Here is a 13,545-nt window from a genome sequence, read left to right on the forward strand (position 1 = left end):
GACACGTAACTAAGACGTTCCGAACGAACAAAACTTGCGTACATAGCGATTTTAACAATGTATGCCGTGCAGCGGTTCTTCTCAATTTCCTTGATGTTGCACAAGAATTTTAGACAAATCTCACTTAGTGACACGTAACTAAGACGTTCCGAACGAACAAAACTTGCGTACATAGCGATCTCAGCTTTGTGCGCAGAAAAACGTATATCCTCAATTTCCTTAATGTCGTGCAAGAATTTTCGACTAAACTCACTTACTGACACGTAACTAAGACGTTCCGAACGAACAAAACTTGCGTACATAGCGATCTCAGCTTTGTGCGCAGAAAAACGTATATCCTCAATTTCCTTAATGTGGTGCAAGTATTTTCGACTAAACTCACTTACTGACACGTAACTAAGACGTTCCGAACGAACAAAACTTGCGTACATAGCGATTTTAACAATGTATGCCGTGCAGCGGTTCTTCTCAATTTCCTTGATGTTGCACAAGAATTTTAGACAAATCTCACTTAGTGACACGTAACTAAGACGTTCCGAACGAACAAAACTTGCGTACATAGCGATATCAGCTTTGTGCGCAGAAAAACGTATATCCTCAATTTCCTTGATGTTGCACAAGAATTTTAGACAAATCTCACTTAGTGACACGTAACTAAGACGATCCGAACGAACAAAACTTGCGTACATAGCGATCTCAGCTTTGTGCGCAGAAAAACGTATATCCTCAATTTCCTTAATGTCGTGCAAGAATTTTCGACCAAACTCACTTACTGACACATAACTAAGACGTTCCGAACGAACAAAACTTGCGTACATAGCGATCTCAGCTTTGAGCGCAGAAAAACGTATATCCTCAATTTCCTTAATGTCGTGCAAGAATTTTCGACTAAACTCACTTACAGACACGTAACTAAGACGTTCCGAACGAACAAAACTTGCGTACATAGCGATCTCAGCTTTGTGCGCAGAAAAACGTATATCCTCAATTTCCTTAATGTCGTGCAAGAATTTTCGATTAAACTCACTTACTGACACGTAACTAAGACGTACCGAACGAACAAAACTTGCGTAAATAGCGATCTCAGCTTTGTGCGCAGAAAAACGTATATCCTCAATTTCCTTAATGTCGTGCAAGCATTTTCGACTAAACTCACTTACTGACACGTAACTAAGACGTTCCGAACGAACAAAACTTGCGTACATAGCGATCTCAGCTTTGTGCGCAGAAAAACGTATATCCTCAATTTCCTTAATGTCGTGCAAAAATTTTCGACTAAACTCACTTACTGACACGTAACTAAGACGTTCCGAACGAACAAAACTTGCGTACATAGCGATTTTAACAATGTATGCCGTGAAGCGGTTCTTCTCAATTTCCTTGATGTTGCACAAAAATTTTATACAAATCTCACTTAGTGACACGTAACTAAGACGTTCCGAACGAACAAAACTTGCGTACATAGCGATCTCAGCTTTGTGCGCGAAAAAACGTATATCCTCAATTTCCTTAATGTCGTGCAAGAATTTTCGACTAAACTCACTTACTGACACGTAACTAAGACGTTCCGAACGAACAAAACTTGCGTACATAGCGATTTTAACAGTGTATGCAGTGAAGCGGTTCTTCTCAATTTCCTTGATGTTGCACAAGAATTTTCGACTAAACTCACTTACTGACACGTAACTAAGACGTTCCGAACGAACAAAACTTGCGTACATAGCGAATTTAACAATGTATGCCGTGAAACGTATATCCTCAATTTCTTTAACGTTGTACAAGAATTTTCGACTAAACTCACTTATTGACACGTAACTAAGACGTTCCGAACGAACAAAACTTGCGTACATAGCGATTTCAGCTTTGTGCGCAGAAAAACGTATATCCTCAATTTCCTTAATGTCGTGCAAGAATTTTGGACTAAACTCACTTACTGACACGTAACTAAGACGTTCCGAACGAACAAAACTTGCGTACATAGCGATCTCAGCTTTGTGCGCAGAAAAACGTATATCCTCAATTTCCTTAATGTCGTGCAAGAATTTTCGACTAGACTCACTTACTGACACGTAACTAAGACGTTCCGAACGAACAAAACTTGCGTACATAGCGATCTCAGCTTTGTGCGCAGAAAGACGTATATCCTCAATTTCCTTAATGTCGTGCAAGAATTTTCGACTAGACTCACTTACTGACACGTAACTAAGACGTACCGAACGAACAAAACTTGCGTACATAGCGAATTTAACAATGTATGCCGTGAAACGTATATCCTCAATTTCTTTAACGTTGTACAAGAATTTTCGACTAAACTCACTTATTGACACGTAACTAAGACGTTCCGAACGAACAAAACTTGCGTACATAGCGATTTCAGCTTTGTGCGCAGAAAAACGTATATTCTCAATTTCCTTAATGTCGTGCAAGAATTTTCGACTAAACTCACTTACTGACACGTAACTAAGACGTTCCGAACGAACAAAACTTGCGTACATAGCGATTTTAACAGTGTATGCAGTGAAGCGGTTCTTCTCAATTTCCTTGATGTTGCACAAGAATTTTCGACTAAACTCACTTACTGACACGTAACTAAGACGTTCCGAACGAACAAAACTTGCGTACATAGCGAATTTAACAATGTATGCCGTGAAACGTATATCCTCAATTTCTTTAACGTTGTACAAGAATTTTCGACTAAACTCACTTATTGACACGTAACTAAGACGTTCCGAACGAACAAAACTTCCCAGTAAACACGCAGGGCTCATTTCCGTAACAATTATATAATATTCTATATGTATATATTACAGATCATTAAAATGAAACTATAACGTATCAGTTATATCAATAACATAATAAATCTATAATTGTTGCATAGAATTGTTATGTAATTTTGTCGTTACTTTGTTATGTAACATTTTTACAGTTTTGTGAACGTTAATGTGCATACTCTAAAAGTTTCGTAAATGCTACGTAACTCTAACGACGTAAATGTAACGTTATAATAAATACGTAACATTTATACAGTTTTGTGAACGTTAATGTGCATACTCTAAAAGTTTCGTAAATGCTACGTAACTCTAACGACGTAATTGTAACGTTATAATAAATACGTAACATTTATGTATTTTTGTGAACGTAAATGTGCATACTCTAAAAGTTTCGTAAATGCTACGTAACTCTAACGACGTAATTGTAACGTTATAATAAATACGTAACATTTATGTATTTTGGTGAAATGTAAATGTGTATACTCTAAAAGTTTTATAAATGCTACGTAACTCTAATGACATAATTGAAACGTTATGTTAAATACGTACCAATTATGTATTTTGGTGAATGTAAATGTGTACACTCTAAAAACTTCATAAATGCTACATAACTCTAACGACATAAGTGTATCGTTATGTTAAACATGTAACATTAACATTATTTTATTGATGTCAATGTATACATTTTTGTTAAAACCTTGTAAAAAGAATTCGTAAAAGGAAGAGAATTATGCAGAAACAAGAAAATGAAAGATTTTGAGAGAGGAAAGTTGCGATATATTTATTTATAATTTAAAAGCGGTAACAATATATCAATCATGCCTTTTTTAGAGAAGAACTACAACATCACAAACGCGTGCTCCGTGCACACCATATACATTTATTGTGTGTGTACCACATTTGATTTTTTTTTGTGTGTATACAGGGTGATTCAAAACAACTTTTAGTTCTTAAAATGTCGTATTCTTGAATTAATTCTAAGACGATTTTTCCTTTATCAAAATTTTATCCGAAGCTTAGTTGTTAAATTATAATATATGTACACACACACACACACACACACACACATATGTAATACACAGACACACACGCACACGATAAATGCGTGTGGCGCACGCAAAGCGCACACTTGTAATGTCTAGTAATAACAAAATTTCCATATCGTATTACACATAAAAAAATATATACCATTGTTGACATTTTTGAGTGTTCTGAAAAGATGATAAATGCATATAATATCATTGAGAAAAACGTATTTGAAACATATTTTCTTAATAGAGTTATAAATGTGGAAAATAAAATTATATATTAAAAAAAAAATTTTAAAATATGCACCAGATATCTTTTTTTGAATGATATATGTATACTATTTTTCTGTTATGTAACATTTATGAAATTTTTATAGTATACACATTTACATTTATCAAAATACATAATTGTTACGTATTTAACATAACATTTCAATTATATCATTAGAGTTACGTAACATGTATGAAACTTTTAGAGTATATACATTTACATTCACCAAAATACATAAATGTTATGTATATTTAACATAACGTGTCAATTATGTCGTTAAAATTACGTGGCATTCACGAAACTTTTAGAGTATACACATTTATGTTCACCAAATTGCATAAATGTTACATAATAGAGTAACGACAAAATGACATAACATTTCTATGTAACAATTATAGATTCATTACGTTATTGACATAACTGATACGTCATAGTTTTGTTTTGTTCATTTATAACATATAGAATATTATGTAATTATTAAGTAAATATACGTTTACTGAAATTTTTTACTTATGTTCTTTGTGCAAGACGCATAATTAGTAAATTTTTCTCTACATTATGCATCTGTGTAAGTTATGTGAACATGCCCTAGGGGGTAAGTCTGTGATTGGCTTATTGTTAGTCGTATTAAGTATACGTGCAAGCATAGACATAGTCGCTGCTACTTGCGAGCGAGAGAGAACGCAAGGAGCACGGAACAGAGTATGTCCTTTTCTACGTGTATCTTTACCCCCACTCCTTAAATAAAGGCAAACGCTCGGTCTAGATATACTATGTCTATGCGTGCAAGGCTGCGTTCGGAAACATCACTCGTGTGCACACGAGTGTCGTTCTATCTTTGTTATGTACCAAAAGTTAAACAAAGATAGAACGTCGCTCGTGTGCACACGGGTAATGTTTCCGAACGCAGCTCTAGTGCGCAATCATCGTACAAAGCATCCCAAGCTTCTGCGCGCTAGGCTTTACTTTTCAATATGGCCAAATCTACGAAAACAGTAGTTGTGCGTGTGAAAAAATTGTGTTGAAAGTGTGAACAGTATCGAGATATTGGTAAGTATGAAATAAATATTAACTTAATAATTAATGCCAACAAATGATAATTGTTGTCTTGTGGTAAAAAAGCTATGCTAAAGATTGAATTCCTCTTGTGCAGTGAACAAAAGATACATCGCGTACCACGTGAAAACTGAAAACCACGTGCGCCTAACAAAGGACAAAGGACCTCGTGCCGGCGAAAGATACACCTAGTTTTGCCTCATTATTTTTATATTTTGGCATTTTTATAGTAAGTACGATTTATTTTATGCAACATTATTTTTCCCATGTTTTTTTTACAATATTTGTTGCACGGTCATATAATGAGAAAAACAAGAAATCTCTTATTTGCACTACTTTTTGAATCAGAAGCTTGAATATTTCGAGTGTAAAGTTACATCATTTCTTAATTATAGATTTTTTATTTTTTATTGCATTGCGGCATACTAAATTCCGGTTTATAATTTTTTTATAATGATCGTAATGGTAATTCCAATGATAAATGATATCAATTATGAAATATAGCTTTTATATTGTTGAACAAGATATCTGCATTAGAAAAAACTGTAGATATATTTTTTCGAATACTTCATATATTTTGAAAGTTTATTATTGACTGTTTTCATAATAATTTTTTGCAAATGAAATAGAATCTTATAATTAATAAATATTTTCTATGCATGAGTCTTAATTTTTCAATTTGGTATTTGATCGTGAATTAATTTGATGTAAACTGATTTTTATTCAAGTATAAAATATTTAAACATGATAGCATTAATTATTACAAGTCATTACATAATGAAGTTATAGGTCTTAAAAAATTGTAAATATTATGCGTGCAATATGCTTATATAATTACTTTAATTTATAATTTATAGTTTATAATAACATGCAACGTAACAAAAAAAATTATTCGTGTTTAATTAATTACAACACTAAAATACATTACAAAAATATTTCCGTTAAAAGACATTAAAAAATTATGTAGGTTGTTTCACCATAATTGTGAGAAATCAAATTTTTTATATATAAATGAAATACTATTTAAGAAACATAGATTGCATTTTTTCTGAAATTTTCTATTAGCGTCCTTAAAATATTACATAAATTATATTTTAATTATTGAATTAGTTTGTTTCTATAAAAAACTGCAAATGTCTTAAAACATTTTTTATTTGTCAAAATATTTTTAATTCTCCATATAAGCTTCCTATATATTGTTTCAGTGAAAAAGGAAAATATAATATAAACAATAATATCAGGCAAACCCAAACCTATATTCGTATACATAATCGCAATTCATCTATTTCCTATTGCTTTATAAAATTATATTATGTCCAAATCAAAATTAAGACTAGACATTAATTCTTTAACGCCAAGGCAGCGGCGACGTATTTTCTTAAAAAAATTTCGTAATATCTGCCAAATGACTATTAATTCAAATTTGGAAATTCAAAATAATATCGTAAGTTTATCGAATGGGCCAGGTAACATCGAACAATTACCTCAGCAGCAAAATGTACTAAAAGAAATTGATATCGATTATTCCAATGTAATGAACACTCATAAGTGTATAGAAAATAATCATGATTTAGTTTCTGAACATTCGGAAATTAGTATTGATAAAAATAGTCTTCAGTTAAGTATTTCAAGTGATAAATTTTCTAAAACAGAATTTTGTAAAACAGAACTTATTAACGACATCCGATTATGGGCTATTGAAAATCGTGTCAGTCATTCTGCTATTAGTAGTTTACTGAAAATTCTAGTAAAATACGGCCATAATGTTCCGATTGATGCTCGAACTCTATTTCAAACGCCCAAACAAGTAGACATTATTGAAATGACACCAGGAAAATATTATCATGCAGGTTTAGATGATAGTTTGAAAAAATCTATTCGTAAGCATTATTGTCGAAATAATTTACCATCTCAGATAAATATTAATGTGAATATAGATGGTCTTCCTTTAACAAAATCTTCTGGGAGTCAATTTTGGCCTATTTTAGGTAGTATAGTTGCAGATATTTACACCGAACCGTTTATAATTGGTGTTTATCATGGTTTTGAAAAGCCAAAATGTTGCAATACTTTTTTGAAATATTTTAAGGATGATTGTTTAGAAATTTTCCGAACTGGCATTGTAGAATACGGCAAAAAAATAACTGTGAAATTGAACGTATTTATCTGCGATGCTCCTGCAAAATCGTTTATCAAGGGAACTAAAGGACATAATGCGTATTTTGGATGCGGTAATTGTATTCAAGAGGGAGATTACATAGAAAATCGAGTAACGTACCCAGAAATTAATGCAATGTTAAGATCAGATGAATCTTTTAAATTAAGAAAACAAGAAGAACACCATAAAATCACTTCAAATCTTGAAGATTTAAACATTGGAATGGTTACTCAATTTCCTTTAGACTACATGCATCTCGTACTATTAGGAGTAATGAAAAAATTGTTGCAGTTTTGGATTAAAGGTAAACATAATGTTCGTATGGTTGCAACTCAGATAACTCTTGCTTCAACTTCTTTATTATCTATGTCATTATTCCTACCTAAGGAATTTGCTAGAAAGCCAAGGAAATTAGATGAGGTTGATCGCTTTAAAGCCACCGAATTAAGACAATTATTATTATATACTGGGCCAATAATCTTTTTTAAAAAATTATCACGTGATAAATATGTTCATTTTTTGAGTCTGAGCATAGCAATTCGAATTTTATGTAGCAAAGAATATTGCGTACAACTGCTTGATTATGCACACAGTTTATTATTGTATTTTGTTGAAAATTATTGCACATTATATGGTCGTCAATATTTATCATATAACGTTCATAATTTAATTCATTTGTGTTATTATGTAAAATTATGGGGAGTGTTAAATAAATTTAGTGCGTTTAAGTTCGAAAATTACATGCAAAAAATTAAATCAAGAATTAGATCTTCGAGTCGGCCATTAGAACAATTAGTCAATCGTTGTAAAGAAGAAGATAATTTTAATATAACAAATGTAGAAAAGAATTATCCAATACCAAAAGTACGTATTATAAATGGCAAAAAGATAATAAAATCAATTCAATGTAAAGGTTTCTATCTAAGTACAAGAACTGCTGATAATTGTTGTCTTTTGTTAGATGGTACAACGATTTCACTTACGACAATTTATTTTAAAAATAAACAGATTTACATTATTGGCAAAAAGTATTTAAATATTAAATCATTTTTTCGCATTCCATGCAACTCTTTAAATATCGGAATTAAAAAAATTAACGAGTCACAGTATGAGTTAATTACTATTCCATTGTCTGATATTAAATTAAAATGTGTAAAACTGCCTTTATGTGACGAAGAAGCTGTGATCTTGCCTTTACTGCACCAACAAGATATATGTTTATGGCGAGTACTCATATTGATAGAATATATAATTGAAAACAATATTAAATTAATTAACAAGTTTTACTTTTTTACAGATTATTAATAATGGTAAAACATTTCGCTGTCGTAACTTTTCCAAGCGGTGGGAATAATGAAGAAGAGATCGTATCAGAAGTTCCATCTTTATGGCTTTCTTCCAATTTAACAGAATGCTGATGGCCATCGGTAAAAAATATAAACATGTTTATTGTGAAACAAACTCCACCTGTTACTAATAATCCTAAATGGACACTTTATCCTATCAAATTTCATGGATATTATGGTAATTTATATTTTACTTCAGAATTTATGTAATTATTTTTTTAATATTTTAAAAAAATAATGTAATTTGTAAATTACGGTTTTGTCCTAATCAAGATTCATTAGATGAGGCTAGACAAAGAGCAACGAATTATTCTTCAAGCGATGAAAATAATACAAATCAAATAAAGAAGTCATGCACAAAACGGTCACTAAATACAGTTTATGATAATGAATCTGAATCTGATTCTGATGACTCACGTTCAATTATACCAAATCCACCATCAATCCACAATGTCTCACAATCAGCCAAAAATATTCAATCAATCTCAAATATTTTGGATTCAACAATTATTAATAATATTGATATGGAAATTCTTGATGGAACTATAGTACCTCACAAAAGTAATTTTTATTTTAATTCTTTTATTCCATTTTTATTATCTCTATAATAAAACGGTTTTTTTTTAAATTATAGTTATTGTTTATTATGAGTAATCTAATACTTTTTTAATATTTCTAGATATGCAGGATGTATATACGTTAGTGTCAGAAATGTCAGATAAAATGGAAGGTTTTGTATTTACTTTTTATCTTATAATTTTATTAATATCTCTTTATGGCATTGTTTACTCAATATTATTAATTTTTTAGATAATTTTGAAAAAATATGTACAGCTATAACTACAATTTCATTAGACATACAAACTATAGATATTCGTTTAAAAAACATAGAAACACAACATAACCAACATAAGTCTAAAGACTCTGCCAGGGATACATCAAATATACAAAAATCTTTTCCGTTTAAGAGTATAAATGAAATAATAGCTTTTGAAAAGAATTTATCAGAAAATGCAGATGAGTACAACAAATTTGTAAGTTTAATTAAGTTATTTAAATGCAAATTTTATTTAAATAGAATAATGTAAATTATATTATTGGTATGTTTTATTTCTAAAGATGCTGTATATATCTCGCATAGGCGGAGGGTCCGCTAAAGAAAATTTAATTCGTATATATCGAACTTTATTTTCTAATGAAGTTGCCAAGGTATCATCCTGGAAAGGACTACGTAATCATTTTAAAATAAGTAGTTTAAAGTTTATATTGACGGGAATACAAGGTAAAATATATTTTTATATTTATAAATAAATTTATAAAATATGCAATTTAATTTAATGTAAAATTTTTTTAATAATTCAGCAACAATTTTGGCTCAACATCAATTCACAAACAAAGAGTTTGAAGACATCACGAAAGAATGGTTTCGCCAAGGTGGTCAAAGGCTTAGCAGACAACAAAAAGACTCTGAAGAAGCAAATCCGCAAGTTATTTAAATGTCTCAAAAGCTTATTATTTTTTCATTATAATCTTTTTTCTTATTAGTCTATGAGCTTTCGGCTTATGATCTTTTTTTTATTGGCCTAGAGTCTTAATTAACATAAGAAATATTTTTTTTAACTAATGTTTTTTTTATATTGAATGATTTTAACACTAAACCTACCACGACTGGTTAAACAATCGGTCAAAACGTTATCAAAGTTTAAAAATTTCTGCATTTGGTATAAATAAGTTGTCGGTAGATTTAGTGTTAAATACTTAAGTTTTTAAATTTTTATGTTCTAAAATCTAAAATCATAGTCTGCACTCTTTTCATTTTGAGTTCTCAACGTCATTATTTGAGTTAAATACTTCTTTTAGGAGAATTAGTAGAATTAAAGTATGCATTATGTTGATACATTTAATAGTTTATCTAACAATCTTTTTAATTACAAAAAGTATAATTGCTTTATTGTTTTTCTTTCAAATGAAAATCGAATTGCGTTTCCATTTTTGTTTAAATTAGATTTATTCTAACGGTACACACTTATATTATTAACAAATGTGTTATAATTAACGAATCATACATGAATCTCAAAGATTTTGACAAGTGTGTTTATGAAAAGTTTATGGATGTAAAAATTATAGTTTTCATGTGGGGAGAAGCCTAAAAAACTCATTTCTTATTGATGTATAGCGTTAAAACAAAAAATAATATCGCGAATACTCGAGTGTACCGTGAAGTTTAAATTTATCATATTAATTACTATTATAATAAATTTATAATTTATAATATTTCTAAATTTAATTAATTTATAATATTATTAATTGTTATTAGTGTACTATATTTTGCAACAAAATTAGGAAATTATTGTACTTCGGCGTAAAAAGGCGTAGAAAGGATGAAATTCAAATTGATATACTTTTCGAAAAAATTATCACAGAATGATATTTAAAACAAATTTTAAAGCTAGAAAACATAACTTTCCAATGCTCTAACGGAGATTTTTCTAACGATTTTTCTTATACAGATTTTATTACAAGTGGTGCTACTTTAAAATGAGCTTTGTAATTGTAGAAAAAAACTTCAACTTTAATAGGCGAGTACGTAGAGAACAATTTTTTCATCAATTGTATTAATTGTAATAAAACTTAACATTTTCTCTTTAAAATGCTTTTTTTAAACAGTTCTACGACCATATGACATTTTTTTTGCAAAAATACGTGAATTTGATTCTTTTTAATTTTGTGATTCTAATTGTTGTTTAAAAGTATATTAATTAATACAATATAAGTGCAATTTGTTATTTAAGTTTGAAATTATTATTAGCTATTAGTATATTTAAAGTTTTCTCTTAAAAAAAATATCTAAAGTTATGTAATATAATTTAAATTATCATTATAATTGTAATTTGAAACAAAAATTAATTTTATAAATATTAATAATATTTGTTAAAAGATTTATTCATAAATTTGTTACAAGATTCATTTATTTAACAATTTAGCATATGTGGAAATAAAGAGTTGTTCAAGAAATCAAGTTTTTATTGTTATATATATCCATATCTTTATATATACACGATTTTCTAAACATAAATAATATAAGTTAATTCTCTTAATTTTAATAAAAAAACAACCATTAGTAATTTTATCCAATCAATAATTTTGCGCTGTATATTCAACTATAGCAGAATAGTTTCTTCATTTTAATCATTGATAAATATATATGTATTATTAATATATATATTTATCAATGATTAGACTGAAAAAAGACTATTCTATTATAGTTACTTAATTTCATGTCTAAATTTTAGATATTTGTTATTTGTTATTATCATTTTGTTACATATTATATACAGCATAGTGTTGCTGTATATAATACGTGACATTTTGATCTAAATGTTACCTGTAAATTACATAATGGTTACTAGAACAGATAATATGTGTTCTGTAAATAATATATAAATATTACAGAACAGTGTGTACTAAATTCTATTATAATGACGTAATTTTATATCTAAATTTTATGTATCTATTACGTATTATATACAGGCATAATGTTGCTGATATTTTCATCTAAACATCATTTAAAAGTTGACATAATCGTTACCATATCTGTTCTCTCAATGTTACAGAACAGTGTTTACTATGTTCTGTTACAGTTACGTAATTTATATATATAAATTTTATGTATCTATTACGTTTTAAAAGTTGACATAATGGTTACCATATCTGTTCTGTCAATGTTATGTAAATGTTACAGAACAGTGTTTACTATGTTCTGTTATAGTTATGTAATTTCATATATAAATTTTATGTATCTATTACATTTTAATTTCATGTATCTATTATGTTTGATATACAAGAATAATGTTGCTGACATTTCCATCTAAACGTTACTTAATCGTGGACATAACGGTTACCACAACAGCGAACAGCTGTTTTGTAAATGTTCTGTAAAAGTTACAAAACAGTGTTTATTGGGTTGCGTACATAGCGATTTCAGCTTTGTGCGCAGAAAAACGTATATCCTCAATTTCCTTAATGTCGTGCAAGAATTTTCGACTAAACTCACTTACTGACACGTAACTAAGACGTTCCGAACGAACAAAACTTGCGTACATAGCGATCTCAGCTTTGTGCGCAGAAAAACGTATATCCTCAATTTCCTTAACGTCGTGCAAGAATTTTCGACTAAACTCACTTACTGACACGTAACTAAGACGTTCCGAACGAACAAAACTTGCGTACATAGCTATTTTAACAATATATGCCGTGAAGCGGTTCTTCTCAATTTCTTTGATGTTGCACAAGAATTTTAGACAAATCTCACTTAGTGACACGTAACTAAGACGTTCCGAACGAACAAAACTTGCGTACAAAGCGATCTCAGCTTTGTGCGCAGAAAAACGTATATCCTCAATTTCCTTAATGTCGTGCAAGAATTTTCGACTAAACTCACTTACTGACACGTAACTAAGACGTTCCGAACGAACAAAACTTGCGTACATAGCGATTTTAACAATGTATGCCGTGAAGCGGTTCTTCTCAATTTCCTTGATGTTGCACAACAATTTTAGACAAATCTCACTTACTGACACGTAACTAAGACGTTCCGAACGAACAAAACTTGCGTACATAGCGATCTCAACTTTGTGCGCAGAAAAACGTATATCCTCAATTTCCTTAATGTCGTGCAAGAATTTTCGACTAAACTCACTTACTGACACGTAACTAAGACGTTCCGAACGAACAAAACTTGCGTGCATAGCGATTTTAACAATGTATGCCGTGAAGCGGTTCTTCTCAATTTCCTTGATGTTGCACAAGATTTTTAGACAAATCTCACTTACTGACACGTAACTAAGACGTTCCGAACGAACAAAACTTGCGTACATAGCGATCTCAACTTTGTGCGCAGAAAAACGTATATCCT

General features: G+C 30.0%; 1 protein-coding gene and 1 long non-coding RNA gene across 2 annotated transcripts; both read left to right on the forward strand.

Moving 5' to 3' along the window:
• Nucleotides 1–4,509: 4,509 nt before the first annotated feature.
• Nucleotides 4,510–6,659, forward strand: LOC138943305 (uncharacterized). Its single transcript, XR_011448451.1, has 3 exons — nt 4,510–5,120; nt 5,224–5,355; nt 6,332–6,659. It is a non-coding gene; the product is annotated as an uncharacterized lncRNA (long non-coding RNA).
• Nucleotides 6,660–8,620: 1,961 nt separating this feature from the next.
• On the forward strand, nt 8,621–11,008 carry LOC138943328 (uncharacterized). The gene is made up of 6 exons (XM_070314058.1): nt 8,621–8,808; nt 8,904–9,191; nt 9,310–9,360; nt 9,441–9,664; nt 9,750–9,912; nt 9,993–11,008. Exons 1-6 carry the CDS (start codon nt 8,727–8,729, stop codon nt 10,124–10,126), a joined length of 942 nt encoding a protein of 313 aa, XP_070170159.1. The 5' UTR covers nt 8,621–8,726; the 3' UTR covers nt 10,127–11,008.
• The last annotated feature ends 2,537 nt before the right edge of the window (nt 11,009–13,545 follow it).

Source organism: Polyergus mexicanus, unplaced genomic scaffold, assembly GCF_030449975.1.
Source record: "Polyergus mexicanus isolate NDT 795.1 unplaced genomic scaffold, iyPolMexi1.0 SCAF_26, whole genome shotgun sequence".
NCBI classification, from domain to species: domain Eukaryota; kingdom Metazoa; phylum Arthropoda; class Insecta; order Hymenoptera; family Formicidae; genus Polyergus; species Polyergus mexicanus.

What these genes read in the sequence shown, in the direction of transcription:
- LOC138943328 (XM_070314058.1), top strand. Translation starts at nt 8,727, where the DNA reads ATGTTTATTGTGAAACAAACTCCACCTGTTACTAATAATCCTAAATGG. An exon ending in AACTATAGTACCTCACAAAA is followed by an intron (nt 9,192 to 9,309) that starts GTAATTTTTATT and finishes TAATATTTCTAG; the next exon opens with ATATGCAGGATGTATATACG. An exon ending in TATATTGACGGGAATACAAG is followed by an intron (nt 9,913 to 9,992) that starts GTAAAATATATT and finishes TTAATAATTCAG; the next exon opens with CAACAATTTTGGCTCAACAT.